The sequence below is a fragment of the Balaenoptera borealis genome (assembly GCF_965194805.1).
Source record: "Balaenoptera borealis genome assembly, chromosome: 10".
NCBI lineage: Eukaryota > Metazoa > Chordata > Mammalia > Artiodactyla > Balaenopteridae > Balaenoptera > Balaenoptera borealis.
Genome location: NC_138874.1, coordinates 110457184 through 110471238, shown reverse-complemented (window position 1 = coordinate 110471238; position 14055 = coordinate 110457184). Strand labels below are relative to the sequence as shown.

General features: G+C 53.0%; 1 protein-coding gene across 5 annotated transcripts in view; it reads right to left on the bottom strand.

Annotated features, from left to right (window-relative positions):
- Window positions 1–14055, bottom strand: part of LHPP (phospholysine phosphohistidine inorganic pyrophosphate phosphatase) — a 144387-nt gene that overhangs the window by 35401 nt on the left and 94931 nt on the right. The window contains exon 7 of one of the 5 annotated variants that reach the window (XM_082407375.1): window positions 10494–13462. The exons of the other annotated variants lie outside the window; for them this stretch is intronic. Within the exon in view, the coding sequence (XP_082263501.1) occupies window positions 13444–13462 (19 nt within the window). The 3' untranslated portion in view covers window positions 10494–13443. Of the gene's footprint in view, window positions 1–10493; window positions 13463–14055 lie in introns of those variants that run through there. 5 annotated transcript variants of the gene reach the window in all.

Genomic DNA, 14055 nt, shown 5'->3' with positions numbered 1-14055 from the left:
CCACCCCCCGCTCGCCCTGCTCCCTACACATCCTCCCTCTCACCCTCCAACTCAGACGCTGCATCTTCCGGGACCGCTCCAGGTGCCCAGTGGGATGTGACCACTCCCCTCCCTTGGCCCAGACTCCTCAGGACTTTGGTTGTGCCCTTGGGACAGCTCAGAGGCCAGGTATCACTCCCTGTGAACTTGGACCTCGGATGCAGGTCCCGTGTCTGGTTTTCCACAGTCCTGATGCTCCCACCACTTCTGCACACAGGACGCCTCGTGAAGTTTAAAGCCAAAGGGAAGCCCCTAGCAGCCCTGAGTCAGGCTCTGGGGATCCGAGGTGACTATGACCAAGTCCCTCCCTGGGGGGCGCTGCTCTGGGGGAGGGAACGAATCCCAAGGGCACTTTCCCGCAGGGAGACGAGCCGCCGCTGGCGTGGTCCCCGACTCCCACTCTCTGGCGAACCTGTAACCCTCAGCACTGTTCTGCTGGTTTGGTGCAGCTGTGTGTTGAGAACCATATGTCAGAAATGACTTTCTAGGGCTTTCCTGGTGGTGCAGTGGTTGAGAATCCGCCTGCCAATGCAGGGGATATGGGTTCGATCCCTGGCCCAGGAAGATCCCACATGCCATGGAGCAACTAAGCCCGTGAGCCACAACTACTGAGCCTGCGTGCCACAACTACTGAAGCCCACGCGCCTAGAGCCCGTGCTCGGCAACACGAGAAGCCACCACAATGAGAAGCCCGCTTGCTGCAACTAGAGAAAGCCCGTGCACAGCAACGAAGACCCAAAGCAGCCAAAAATAAATAAATAAATACATTAAAAAAAAAAAAGACTTTCTATTCTGTGCAACAACAAATATTTTGGCAGGAGGGTCTCATCTGCTTGTCTTGCAGGTTTCACACACGTGCACACAGAGAACACGCGCTGTCCGACGGAAGATGTAACTCACAGAGGAGCCAGCACTGGGGTGCTGAGTCACCTGCTCCGAACCAGGTGCGACCACAGACCCAGCTCCCAGGGCACCGGGGCCGGGGTGGTGGACCTGAGCCTGGTGTGTGCACGGGCACAGCATGATGACCCCAGGCTCAGGGCAGCTGACTGCGGCACCTGGGCCTGTGTGCCTGCAGGCTGTGAGGGTGGCTTTTCGTTTCCCATGTCTCAAATGTGAACCTGGACCTGTCCAAGTCTCAGGGGTACGAAATCACCGTTTGGGAAGGTAGAATCTTCGGTGTTTTGGGCTGCGAGTGCGAAGCTGCCCAGCTCCATCCTGGCTCTGAGACTCAACGCTCCATAACTGGGAGCAGGGACCTTCCCTCTTGGGGCCTCGCTTTCCTCGTCTACAAAATGACCGAGTTGACACAGGTGACCCAGAGTCCAGAGTTCCATGCTCTCACCCTGGTGACAACGCTCAGCAGCTGGTGAGGGTGGGGGCAGTGGGACCCTCCTCCACTCCGTGGGATGACAACACGGCAGCATCTTTCTCGGGAGCAATAAGGCAGGACTTAAACTACATGTTCCCTGTGACCCAGCCGTTCCATTTCTGGGAAGTTATTTTATTTTATTTTTATTTTTATTCCTTTTGCTTTTTGGCTATGCCACGCAGCAGGTGGGATCTCAACTCCCTGACCAGGGACCAAACCCATGCCCCCTGCAGCGGACGCGCAGTCTTAACTGCTGGATGGCCAGGGAAGTCCCTGGGAATTTATTTTAAAGTAATAATCAAACAAGTATACAGAAATATATGTTTGTGGTGAAATCCAGATCAAGTCTGGAGTTTAGTTAACAATGTATGTACCCAATTCGGTTTCTTAGTTGTGACAAGTGGACCGTGGAATGTAAGATCCTAACAAGAGAGGAACCTGGGTGGAGAGAGGACAGGAAGCCTCTGTGCCATCTCGGCCACTTTTCTGTGCCTATGAAATTATTCCAACGTGAAAAGTTTATTTATTTATTTATTTTTGGCTGCCCCGGGTCTTTGTTGCATTGCGGTGGCCTCTCCCGCTGCAGAGCACGGACTCCAGGCGCCCGGGCTTCAGTAGTTGTGGCGCACGGGCCCAGCTGCTCCGTGGCATGTGGGATCTTCCCGCACCAGGGCTCCAACCCGTGTCCCCTGCATTGGCAGGTGGATTCTTCACCACTGCGCCACCAGGGAAGTCCCAAAAAGTTTATTTTTAAAAACATCCACACATATGTCTATGTAAGAATTTTCACCTCGACATTGTTTAAAATAGTGAAAAAGTAGGAAGAGCAATGTCTTCGAGCCTGGGAATTATTAAACACATAACAGCACAACCGTGTCGCATGTGCCTTTGCAGCTGCAAAAAGAAGGTGGCTCCCTGTACATCGACACAGACACCCAGGGTATATCAAGGGGGAAAACAAGACTACTGAGCTTTATACTTATGGTATAATCCCATTGAAGTAAAAAAGTATGTGTTTATATACACATGGAAGAGTCCGGGGGACCTATGTCAAACGGCAGCAGTGATGATTATCCCCGGGAGCACAGCACTGAGGCGGCGTCCGCTTTCCAGCGGACGTATTTCCGTGTTATTGGAACAGAGTATTTTCTTTACAAGGTGCTTCCACTACTTTGTACAAGGGACCACCACCTCTCAGTGGATTTCTGCAGAAGCCTCCTAACCGGTCTCCCTGCTCCTGCCCTCACCGCCCCCCTCAGTAACCTCTCAACACAGCAGTCAGAGCGACCCCTTCCAAACCTGAAGTCAGCTCTGTCCTCTGTGCAAACGCCAGCATGGGCCACCCTGGCAGAATAAAAGTAGAAGCCCTGATGTCTCTCACTCCCTGTACCGCTGCACCTGCCGCCACGGCAGACGGCACCCCACTCCCCTGCACACCGCTCACGGTCTAGAGCCCCTCTTGCCTTCTCGCACAGAATATAACCTGCCGATTTACCCTCGCCATCGCCCATCCTCCTCCGCTAGCCCGCGAGCCCACGCAGCAGGGACTTCAGTCTCCCCAGCGTGCTGACGGCTCCCGAACACCCATCCCATGAGAGCTGGTTAAAGGAGTGAACTCAGAAGAAAAACCACGAAAATACTTCCATTTATGAGTTTCTTTGATCTCACTGATGGGCTGGACTCTGTTACCACCAACACCACGATGGCCCCTCTACCTTCCAAGGTCCTCCTCCCAGGCACGTGGGGACACGGCTCCCAGGTAATGCGTGGGGACCTTCGGGGATGTTTGGGCCGAGGCTCAAAAGGTTCACATTTACCATGTTATGTTAAGTTTCTTGAATGGCAGTGAATACATTTAGTCTTCTCCTTACACAGGCTTATCCAATCTTTAAAAATGGCTGCTTGTTCCTCAAAAAGTTAAACATGGAGTCACCACTTGACCCAGAAATTCCACAAGTAGGTATATATCCAAGACAATTGAAAATATATGTCTACCAAAAACTTGTACATGGAATTTCAGAGCAGCATTATTCACAAGAGCCGAAAAGTGGAAACAACCCAAGTGTCCATTACTTGATGACTGGATAAATAAAATGTGGTACATTCACGTGATGAAACAGCATCCAGTCATAAAAAGGAATTAAGTTCTCATACATGCTACAACTGTGTTTTCAGGCTGCCCTGCCCTCCACATTCCCGCTTGCTCTGGAAGCCCAGGCTCTCACCTGGCAGGCGTGTCCCCCTCACCAGACTATGACGACGAACAGCATCAGACGCAGGGCTCCCAGTGCCAAGCACACACCCAGCAGAAATGCATCTCACGTGTGCACAGGGCGCATAGGAATATTCCGGTGCCCCCAGTGCCCACGTCAGTATAATGGAGAACTAGCAGAAACTGAACAGCCATGAGTGGGCAATCCACGCCTACACACAGTCACGGGAGGATCTCACAGCGTCGGTGCCGAGCAGAAGCCAGGACACAAGAGAGAGCTCACTGCGTGTTCCACCTCATAAACACGTGGAGTCAGGAGAGTGGTCGTCCTGGTAACAGGGGAGTGACAGGAAGGGGGAATGTGGGGACTTCTGGGGGCCTGGAAATGTCCTGATTCTTGACCTGGGGCTGGTTACTGAGATATGTTTCACTCTGTGAAAATACATCAAGCTGTGCACTTATGTGCACTTCTCTCTACTATGGTATTTTTCAATAAGGTTAATTTAAAGGAATTTTAGGAAAAACCATGGAACATTATACAGCTACTGAAACCGCGTGTTAGAGATCACAGGGAGCAGCTGTCTGCATGCGCACATGTGTGTACACAAGTGTGTGCATGTGTGTACAAGCATCCACACGAGTGTGCATGCGTGGTGCATGCGTGAGTGTGCGTGTACATGGTGTGCCTGTGTGTCCATGTAGTGCCTGAATGCACGCATGCGTGTGCATGGGTACCTGTGCGTGCGTGTGCACGGGTGTGTGCACAGGCGTCTAACCCAGAGAAATATCACTCCTTCAACCACAGGAGATCACGAGCCACGGCTAGTAGCACAAGTAGCCACATGAGGCTGCCCCGGAATATGAACCAACAGTACTGCCCCGTGTCACCAAGACTGCTGCTTGTGGTCATCCGGGGATATGAAAAGACTCAAAACTGCCCACAGAGGAGACTGTAAAGGACATTGTCATTAATAACAATAATACTAGTTACTACACATTAATCACTGCTAGGAGCCAGGCAGCAGACCAAGAACTTTACCTGTGTCTCTTCTATTCTATTATTTACACCCATTTACGAGCGGAGGAGACCAAGGCTGAGGAGGACAGCCAAAGGCACACAGAGGGCAGCCAGTGGCTGGGCTGAGATCTGACCCGCCTGTGCCTCTGGTCACCACGAGCACATGCTAACTCCCTGGTGCGTGTCCTCTCTCATTTAAGGAACATTTATCATGTCCTGCTCTACCCAGGCCTGCGGACACAGAGCTGACCAAGGCAGGACCGGCCCACAGGGAGCTTGCATCCACTGTGAGGACAGAGCCAAGCACGTTTAGCCCCAACAGAGATGGGGACAAAGGGCTGGGGTGTCCAGAGGGCGGAGGTGCAGGGTCCACGCCCTCTGGGACTCTGAGACCAGGGCAGGAGCCCCAGCTCGAGCTTCCGGAGCCGCAGCGAACTGCCCTCTCCCCTTGCCCTCTCCTGCCTGCTGGGAGCTCTGCCTGGAGGATAAGGGAGTGTAGCCTGGGGGCCCTCACTCCTAGAACTGGGGGTCGTGAGGTAGGGCACTGCTCCAGGGCAAAGCGAAGTTGCCGGGGGGAATCCACCAGAAAGGGTATGGGGGCGCAGATGAACAAACCGCCCTCCAGGCACGGCTGCGGACCCTCAGACCCTTGGCCTCCTTGCCGAGGTGAAGAGCTCGGCTGCCCATCCACCCCTCACCCCAACAGCCTCATGGCGACCTGGCCAAGCTTCTGCTGGGATCCCATTAACTCTGCACAAAAGACCCGAAAAGGTAGAGGCGGGCTGGTAAGCCGGCTCCTGGTGGGGTCGGGGGTCACCCCTGGTGTGTAGCATTGCTGACCGTGCATACCTGCAGCGCGGCCGATTCAAGCCACCGACACGGCACGGCCGGCCAGCGTCCATACCTGCAGCGCGGCCGATTCAAGCTACCGACACGGCACGGCTGCACGGCTGGCCAGGGCCAGGGAGATGCGCGCAACTGACTTTTTTTTTTTTTTTAAGACAGACCCATCTTATTGATTGATTGATTGATTGCTGTGTTGGGTCTTCGGTGCTGCGCAGGGGCTTTCTCTAGTTGCGGCCAGCGGGGGCTACTCTTTGTTGCGGTGGCTTCTCTTGGCTTCCCGTGGCTCACGGGCTCTAGGCGCGCGGGCTCAGTAGTTGTGGCTCGCGGGCTCAGCTGCTCCGCGGCACGTGTGATCTTGCCGGACCAGGGCTCGAACCCGTGTCCCCTGCATTGGCAGGTGGATTCTTAACCACTGTGCCACCAGGGAAGTCCCCTGACTCTTGCAAGCTGGGCCCAGCTGCTCCAGCACTCCAAAGGCCTACATTACAGTTACGCCGGCAACACACATCACCTAAGCCAAACGGCTTAGCGTCAATGTTGGGAAAACCGGGGGAAAGAGGCCCCGAAGTGGTGGCTGGCACCCAAGGTCTCCCAGCTTACCGCCCCACCAGGAAACAAGTCGCAGTGTGCCCCTGGGGTGCAAGGACAACGCTTCCGAGAGTGCTGTCCCGGGGGACCCAATGATGGTAACCAGACTCCGGGGACCGGGAGGGCACCTGGGCGTGCAGAGGGGATGTGATGACATGTCCTGTCTCCGGGATCTGGCCCCTAACACACACTGGAGAAGGTGCCACCCCTGGGCCAGGTGCGCTGGGGAACCACCGGGCTCAGCGCACCTGTCCCTGGGCCTCACCCGCTGAGCGTAGCATGATGACTGCCCACAACAAATAGTGCGTGGTGGCCAAGCCCAGCGTTGCGGCCACCCAGGGGCCGAGCGGGCCGCACTGAGCCCACCCCCCCAGAGGCCCTCCAAGGACAGCAGGGGTTCTCTCCACCTGGTGCCTTTGTTTTGTCAGGTTTCTGAAGGTATAAAGTCCAATTTTCTCCACCACACACAAAGGCAGAGGGGCAGCAGTGGTCCTCTGGGCCAGCTGGACCTGCTGTCACCCAGTCCCTGGGCTGGAGCAGGGAGCTGGCAGGCACAGTCCAGGCTCTGTTTGCCAGCCTCTTCAGCGGCTGCCCGGTGACCCTGAGCAAGGCCAGATGCCCCCAGGTCTGTGGCTGCATGCTGGGACGGTGGGAGCTGGGCTTCCTCCCCGCCCGACGGACCCAGACGTGCCAAGAACGGATACCAGAAAAGACCTTGAAATTCTTGGATGAAGGTGGCCACCCAGGAAGCAAGGCAAGGGGCCGCCTCACTTCCATGTCAGGTCTCAGAGCACTGGGCCGCTTCCTAATGCCGACTCTGAAGGACAGACGGAGACTCAGCTGGCCGCTCTCAATTTAAAAATAGTGCCCTTTCTAAAAATAGGTGCAAAACCCAGAAACCCAGCTTGATGGGTCCCACTCCCCCCAAGCTAAACCGTAACCCTAAACCTAAATGCATGTCAGCAGAGAAAGGCCAACAAGTGACTTCTTGGGAACTGTGACCTACGAAGCCGGCCAGCAGGACCTGCGCTCTTTACTGACTTCCAGTAAAGGATGCAAGGCCTTCCTTACCAGGCCTTCCTTACTTCTGCACTCGGTCCAAGAACAAGCAGACAAACAAAACCCTCTACCTCAACCAAAAATTATTTCCAAGGGAAGAAAAATGCCCTCCTTACTCACACTTGCCTCTCAGTGCCACGGGATGCTGCAGGAAGGGGCAGCTCGCCCAGGGGAGGCCTTGAGCGTCTCAGGTGGGCCTCGCCCGTCACCTGGCGTGCGGTCTGTGCACATCTGAGCAGAGTGTGCGTTAAGAACGCGTGGAGCTTCCAGCGCCAAGCAATTCTCCCACGCCAGCTGGCTGTCCTACAATCCAAGTCAGTTCTGACACTGTCTACCTGGAGAGAGTGTCAGCTCCCACGGTTAAGGGCTCAGTCCCAGACTGTCCCCCACCCAACTTCAGATACCAAGGTCCAAGCGGTCACTGTGCTTCTGATCTACCCGCTATAAATCAGAGGTGCACCCAACCACCTCCTCAGGGTCAACTAATTAATTCGCTAGAGCAGCTCACAGAACTCAGACGAACATTTGCCTACGTTTACGAGTTTATTTTAAAGGGTATTATAAAGGATACAGAGTGAGGTAGGAAGAAAGGGGCAAGGAGCTTCCACGGCCTCTCCCAGCACACCATTCTCCCAGCACCTCCACGTGTTCACCAACTCAGAAGCTTCCGGAAGCCCATCCTTCTGGGTTTCTACAGAGTCTTCATTACGTAGGCATGAATGACTAAAGCATCGGCCACTGGTGACTGACCGCACCCCCCAGCTCCTCTCCCCTCCACTGGGGTGTTAGGGGGGAAATGAAAGTACCAACCCTCTAATCACAACGTTGGTTCCCCTGGCAACCAGACCCATCCCTGGGACTTTCCAAAAGTCACCTCATTAACATAAACTCAGAGGTGGTTGAAAGGGGTTTGTTATGAACATGAGATACCTTTATTGCTCTTTATCAGTTAGGAAGTTCCAAAGGTTTTCGGGGCTCTGTGCCAGAAACAGAGAGGAAGACCAAATATATGTTTCTTATTATAAACCTCAATATCACAGAACCTAGCATGGGACATGTTTGGGTGAGGACATCACTGCTGAACGGAGACATGGGCTCCTGTGACAGCCCCTGCCCCACCACTGCCTGGAAATTTCCTTCTGGTTTATGGCTTTGTGGGAGAACAGACTAGAACACGGGTGTCTGGCCTGTGAGGCCCACCACCAGCGATCTGGTTCTGGGATGCGCTTGTGTCAGGGAAGTGCAGGGGAAAGCCCCAGCAGCAAAGGGCTCAGAGCAAATCCCACCCCACCCCCCGAGTCCCTAGAATCCAGAGCTGTTGTCAGACGACTGTGCAGTGACCCGTGCACCCTATGAGCTCCCCCAAGAATGGCTAGAAGGGCCTTACTTTGCTCGTGTGGTTTCCTTTTTTAATATATAACTTCCTCCATCATAAAAAATTAATATAGCCATATCACGTTTGGAACTTGGAGATAAGAACAAAACATTACCCATAATTCCACGCATAGTGCACAGACCCACCCCAGACTCAGCACCCTACACTGCAACCACCCTCTTCCTCATCCGTCTCCCACTGGAGAACAAGGAAGGACCGAAGGAGACCAATGTTCAGACAGACAGACAGATAAATGACAGGTTGACTTCAATCCTCTAGCTCAACGTACGTTGCCTTCCAGTCTCTTTCCCCCAACAAGCATGCTTATTCCAGAATTGTCATCACTCTGAAACAAGAAAGTTTGTCATCGGCTCCTGTCACTTCAGATTATATCACAGGCATTTTTCTGGGTTGCTACATACAAAGGGGTTTCCCCCCCGCCCCAGTTTCATTGTTTTTTTCAGTAAACCTTTTATTTTGAGATAACTGTAGATTCACATGTGGTTTCCCCTAATAATAACATCTTGCAAAACTACAGAACAATATCAAAACCAAAGTATTGATACACTTACAGTCAAAATATAGAGGATTTTCATCACCACCAGGATCCCTCATGTTGCCCTTTATAACCACACCCACCTCCCTCCTACCCCATCACACACCTTAACCCTTTCCAGCCACTAATCCGTTTCCATCACTATAATTTTATCATTTTAATAATGTTATATACAATGGGTTAGACAGCACATAATCTTTGGGGATAGGCTTTTTTCACTGGAGATCTATTTACTGTATCAATAGTTTCTTTTCCTTGCTGAGTAGTATTCTGTGCAATGGATATACAGTTTAACTATTCATCCACTGATGAACATCTGAGTTGCTTCCAGTTTGGGGCTTGGAGAAAAACTGCTATGAACATTCATGTAGAGGTTTTTGTGTGAATGTAAGTATTCATTTCTCTGTGATAAATGCCCAGGAGTGCCACTGCCAAGTCCTGTGACAGTTGCATGTTTGTTTATTTATTTATTTATTTAGGCCATGCCACGTGGCTTGTGGGACCTTAGTTCCTCAACCAGGGATTGAACCGGTGCCCTCGGCAGTGAAAACACAGAATCCTAACCACCGGACTGACAGGGGATTCCTGACAGTTGCATGTTTAGATTTTTAAGAAACTGCCAAACTATTTTTCCAAGTGGCTGTACCGTTTTATATTCTCACCAACAATGTCTAAGGGATCAGATTCTCAGCATCCTCTTCAGCATTAGCTGTTGTCACTATTATGTTAGCCATTCTGATAGGTATGTAGTGATAGCTCATTGTGGTTTTTTGCATTTCCCTAATGACTAATAACGTTGAACATCTTTTTTGCAGCGGTCCCCAACCTTTTTGGCACCAGGGACTGGTTTCGTGGAAGACAATTTTTCCGCCCACCGGGGGCGGGGGTGGGATGGTTCAGGCAGTAATGCGAGCGATGGGGAGCGATGGGGAGAGGCAGATGAAGCTTTGCTCACTCGCCCGCCGCTCACCTCCTGCTGTGCGGCCCGGTTCCTAACAGGCCACAGACCAGTACCGGTCCGTAGTTCGGGGGTTGGAGACCCCTGTTGTTATGTGTTTATTTGTTATCTATTTGGTGAAATGTCTATGCATTTTTTTTCAGTCTATTTTTTTCTCTTCTCCACTGTGTAACCTCTATTTTTCTAATTTCATGTTCACAGATGTTTCCTCTGTCCCCTCCAAGGGGCTATCAAGACCATTCACTGAGTTTTTTATTTTGGCTACTGTATTTTTCAGTTCTAAGATTTTCGTTGGTTCTTCTTTGCATCTTCTATTTGCTGAGACTTTCTACTTCTTTGTTGAAATTTTCTACTTGGTCATTTGTTTCAAGCATATTTGCAATTGACTGTTGAAGCATTTTTAAAGCAGCTGCTTTAAAATCTTTGTCCTAACATCTGTGTCATCTCATTGCTGGTGTCTACTGACTGACTTTTCTCATTCAGGTTGAGATTTTCTTGGTTCTTGGTATGACAAGTGATGTTGTATTGAAATGTGGACATTTTGGGTATTATGGTATGAGACTCTGGATCTTATTTAAACCTTCTCTTTAGGCTGGCTTTTTGGGGAACACACAGCTCCAGCAGGTGAAAGAGGGTAGAGCTGCCAGAGGGGGTAGAAATCCAGGTTCCCCACTGGGCCTCTGTTGACACTGAAGTGAGGGTGGGGCCACCCTGGCTGGCAGGACCAGGAATGCCTCATGATTGCTTCCCATGTGGTCTCTATCGACACTGTGAGTGGGAGTGGGAGGGGGCGGCCTTTTTACTGCTGGTTGGGGTAGAAGCACAGAATCTCCATGTGGCCACCACCGACACCCCAGCTGAGGAGCCTTCTTTATCGCCCTGGCTCCCTACCTACCTGGCTTCCTCTGACATCCACCCCCCACCCCAGTGGTGAGGGGCTCATTACAGCCTCAAGAAGGTGGAAGTCTAGGCTCCCCACTGGGCCCTTGCTGGCATGGATGGGAAGAGACCAGTTTATTCTGTGGTATTGGGCTGGAGTAGAGTGGTTATCGTCTGTAAGTTTCTGTCTTGCTAGGCTGCCTGAGAGAGCAGGCTTCCGTGGGGGCTTTTCCTCTGTGTCCACTGGTGTTGCCGGGTTGCTGGCCTCTTCACTTCCAAGTATGGGGTCTACGAAGCAAAAAGAAAACCCAGGGAACGCACCATCGTTTCATTCCTTGGGTCCCGCGGTCCCTGGCCGGTCTGCCCTCTTCTCTCCACCTTTCAGAGTCTTCTTATGTTTGTTTCACAGCTGATGTCCAGGGTTTTAGTTGCACTGAGCAGGAGGAATAGGGAAAGGACTTCTACTCCATCTTGTCAGAAGCATAAGTCTCTCCAAGTGCTTTCCATGGTTTAGATTGTTTTCTCTTGTAACCAGGGTGGGACTAGGGTGAAGAAGTAGTGGGTGTCTGACAGAAGACCCCTCAGCTCCCCGTAAAGTGTTTGCTTTGCAGAAGACCCTGGAGAGCTCTCGAGGAGCTCCTCAGGAAGGGGCTGGGCTCGGCATTCCCCCCGTGGCAGCCCCTTCCTCGTCTGTGGTCTTGGCCGAGAGCACAGCACACACTCTGTGAGCGTAATCACCAAGCGCCCGTCAGGGGCGTCACTCTTAGTGGCTAATTCGGCCTCTATTTCACTAGAAGGAAAACATGAGGCCATGGTGTTGCCTGTGCAAAGCCAATGAGAAGGATATTTTTGGATTTCCTTCTTCCACAGCTTCAGCTAAACCTCAGCAATCTGGCCTTCTCCCTGCAGCCCATATAGAAAATGCAGATGAGCCTATTTCAAGGCTGACAAGTACAGGCGGTAAAACCGTACGTAAAACACAATCTCAATTATGCTTAAAAATACTAAAAGAAGGAGGGGGCTGGAAGAGAATATGCCATAATGTTAATTGATGTTATCGGTGGATTACAAAAGGATTTTTTTTTTTAAGCTGCTTCTTTCGGATTGTTCATAATTTCCAAATTTTCCAATGTGAACATATTACATTTATAAAATTAAAAACAAATTTTTAAACCAAAATAAAATCTCTCCCATGAAAAACTAACTAGTGAGTATATGAAGCCATCACTGGCTGCTTGTCTCATGCGGACCTGGGTTTATACCTTGAGATCATAAGCTGTGGTCAAGACAGGACTCTGGGGCCACTGCACAAGATGCCAGCCAGATCCAGGACCTGGAAAGTGGAAATTACGCCTCTTCCCTGCGTGCCTGAAGCTGCCGCATTGCCAGCCTCGAGGCTTCCAGTGGCCCCTCGGGTGGCAACGCCACTGCAGGGAGTCACTCTGCAGCCACCTACCCTCCACGGGCCCCAGAGCCAGCACTACGCACCCCACACAGGCACCCTCAGGCCCCACAACAGAGAGTCAGTGCCACCAAAGGACCAAAAGTGCAGTAAACCCCAGCACTGCCAAGAACCCACCTCTCCGCACCATGGGCTGGACCAGACTTGCCGAAGGAAGTCCTCCAGCACGAAGGCAAAAGAACGGCTCGTTATCCTGCGTGAAATAACCCCACAGCAAGGTGGCCTCCAGCCCGGGCAGACCGGGGCCCACGTGTGCCATCTTTACCAGCAGATACACCTTCAGCCCCGCCATCACATCCCCTCTGTGGCCTTGGTGGGTGGCCTTCATGTCGGCAGGCAACTCAGGTCCTGGCTTCCCTGGAAGGATGTGGGCCCTGGGGAAGCCAGCCAGCCCCCTGGCCAGGAGCCTGGGACCCACCCATAGCCAGGAGAGTGCAGGAGAGCGAATGCAGTCAGAGCCAGCTGGGATGCATCACCAGCAGGTGCCCTCGGACCCACCCAGACCCCTCCAGCAGATGGTCAGTGCTGCCGGAGAACCAGACGGCAGTAAAGAACCGACACTTCCAAACTCCAGGACAGACTGAGCAAACATTCTCAGACGCACCTTCCGATGGTACCGTCTAGGGGAAGCCCACCCCTTGGGCCTCCTGGGCGCTGGCCTCTGCCGCCCCCTCTCTCTTTAGGCCTCCCCTCTTCGCTACTGTGGAAACCTTGCTCTTGGTCCCTCTGCTGTCTGGAAATGATTGTTAACTTCCTCTCATAGAGGCAGGGCCACCGCGGGACCCTTGTGCTTGGTAACAGCTGCAGAGAAACCATCAGTGGCCGGTCGGGAGAGCAGGCCAGGCCTGGCCATTGGCTGCGTCTTTATTTATAACTTCTTTTACTTCCAGTGTTAAGGCCCCGCAATTTCAACCGAAAAGGTCGAGAGAAAAATGAATGCCTTGACATTTTTTCCAAACATCCTCCCAAAGAGCACTTGGCAAGAGAACTTGGTTTTGCTGAGAGCATGAGAACGCCTGTGGCCGCAGAGCCCTCCTTGGAGCGGAGCTATTTTTGTTTGGTGAGACATCTGTGCTCCGCTAGGCTCGACACTTGGGACTATAAAGGAAAAACAAAACATGTAAATGGGGACTAAAAGCTCTACCAAAATAAAAGTGGGTCGTGAGCCGTTCTGTCACATGTTGGGCGAGCGGCGGGGAGCGGCGGCAGCGTGGCGAGTGCCCCTGGCCTGCCCCCCGCCGGCCCCGCCCGCCCGGCGCAGGGCTCTGCCCCGACGTCCTCCGGCAAGCCTTCCCAGGAGGTTCCGCGTCTGAACCGGGCAAACCCGAGCCAAACGCCGCCCCCCACGGGAGAGGCTGGGGCCCCCCACAACTGAGAGGGAGGCGAGACGAGTGGCTCAGAGCACAGACGGCCTCAGAGTCAGACTGCCGAGGGCTAGGCCCCGTCCGCCCCCCCGTGGGACCTTGGGCAAGTGGCTTACGCCTCCCGCCGCCCTTGACCTTCTCTAGAAAGTGGGCTGGGCAGAGCACAAGGCATGAGCTGCACGTAGGCCCGCTGTGAGTGCAGGGCGGACGGCAGCTCCCTGGGGATGAGGAGGCCCAACAGCCCCGGGAGGACGTCCGCTCAGGGAGGACTCGGGAAGCCTTCCAGCCGCTCCCTGACTTGGGGCTCAGATTCCAGAAGGTTCACTG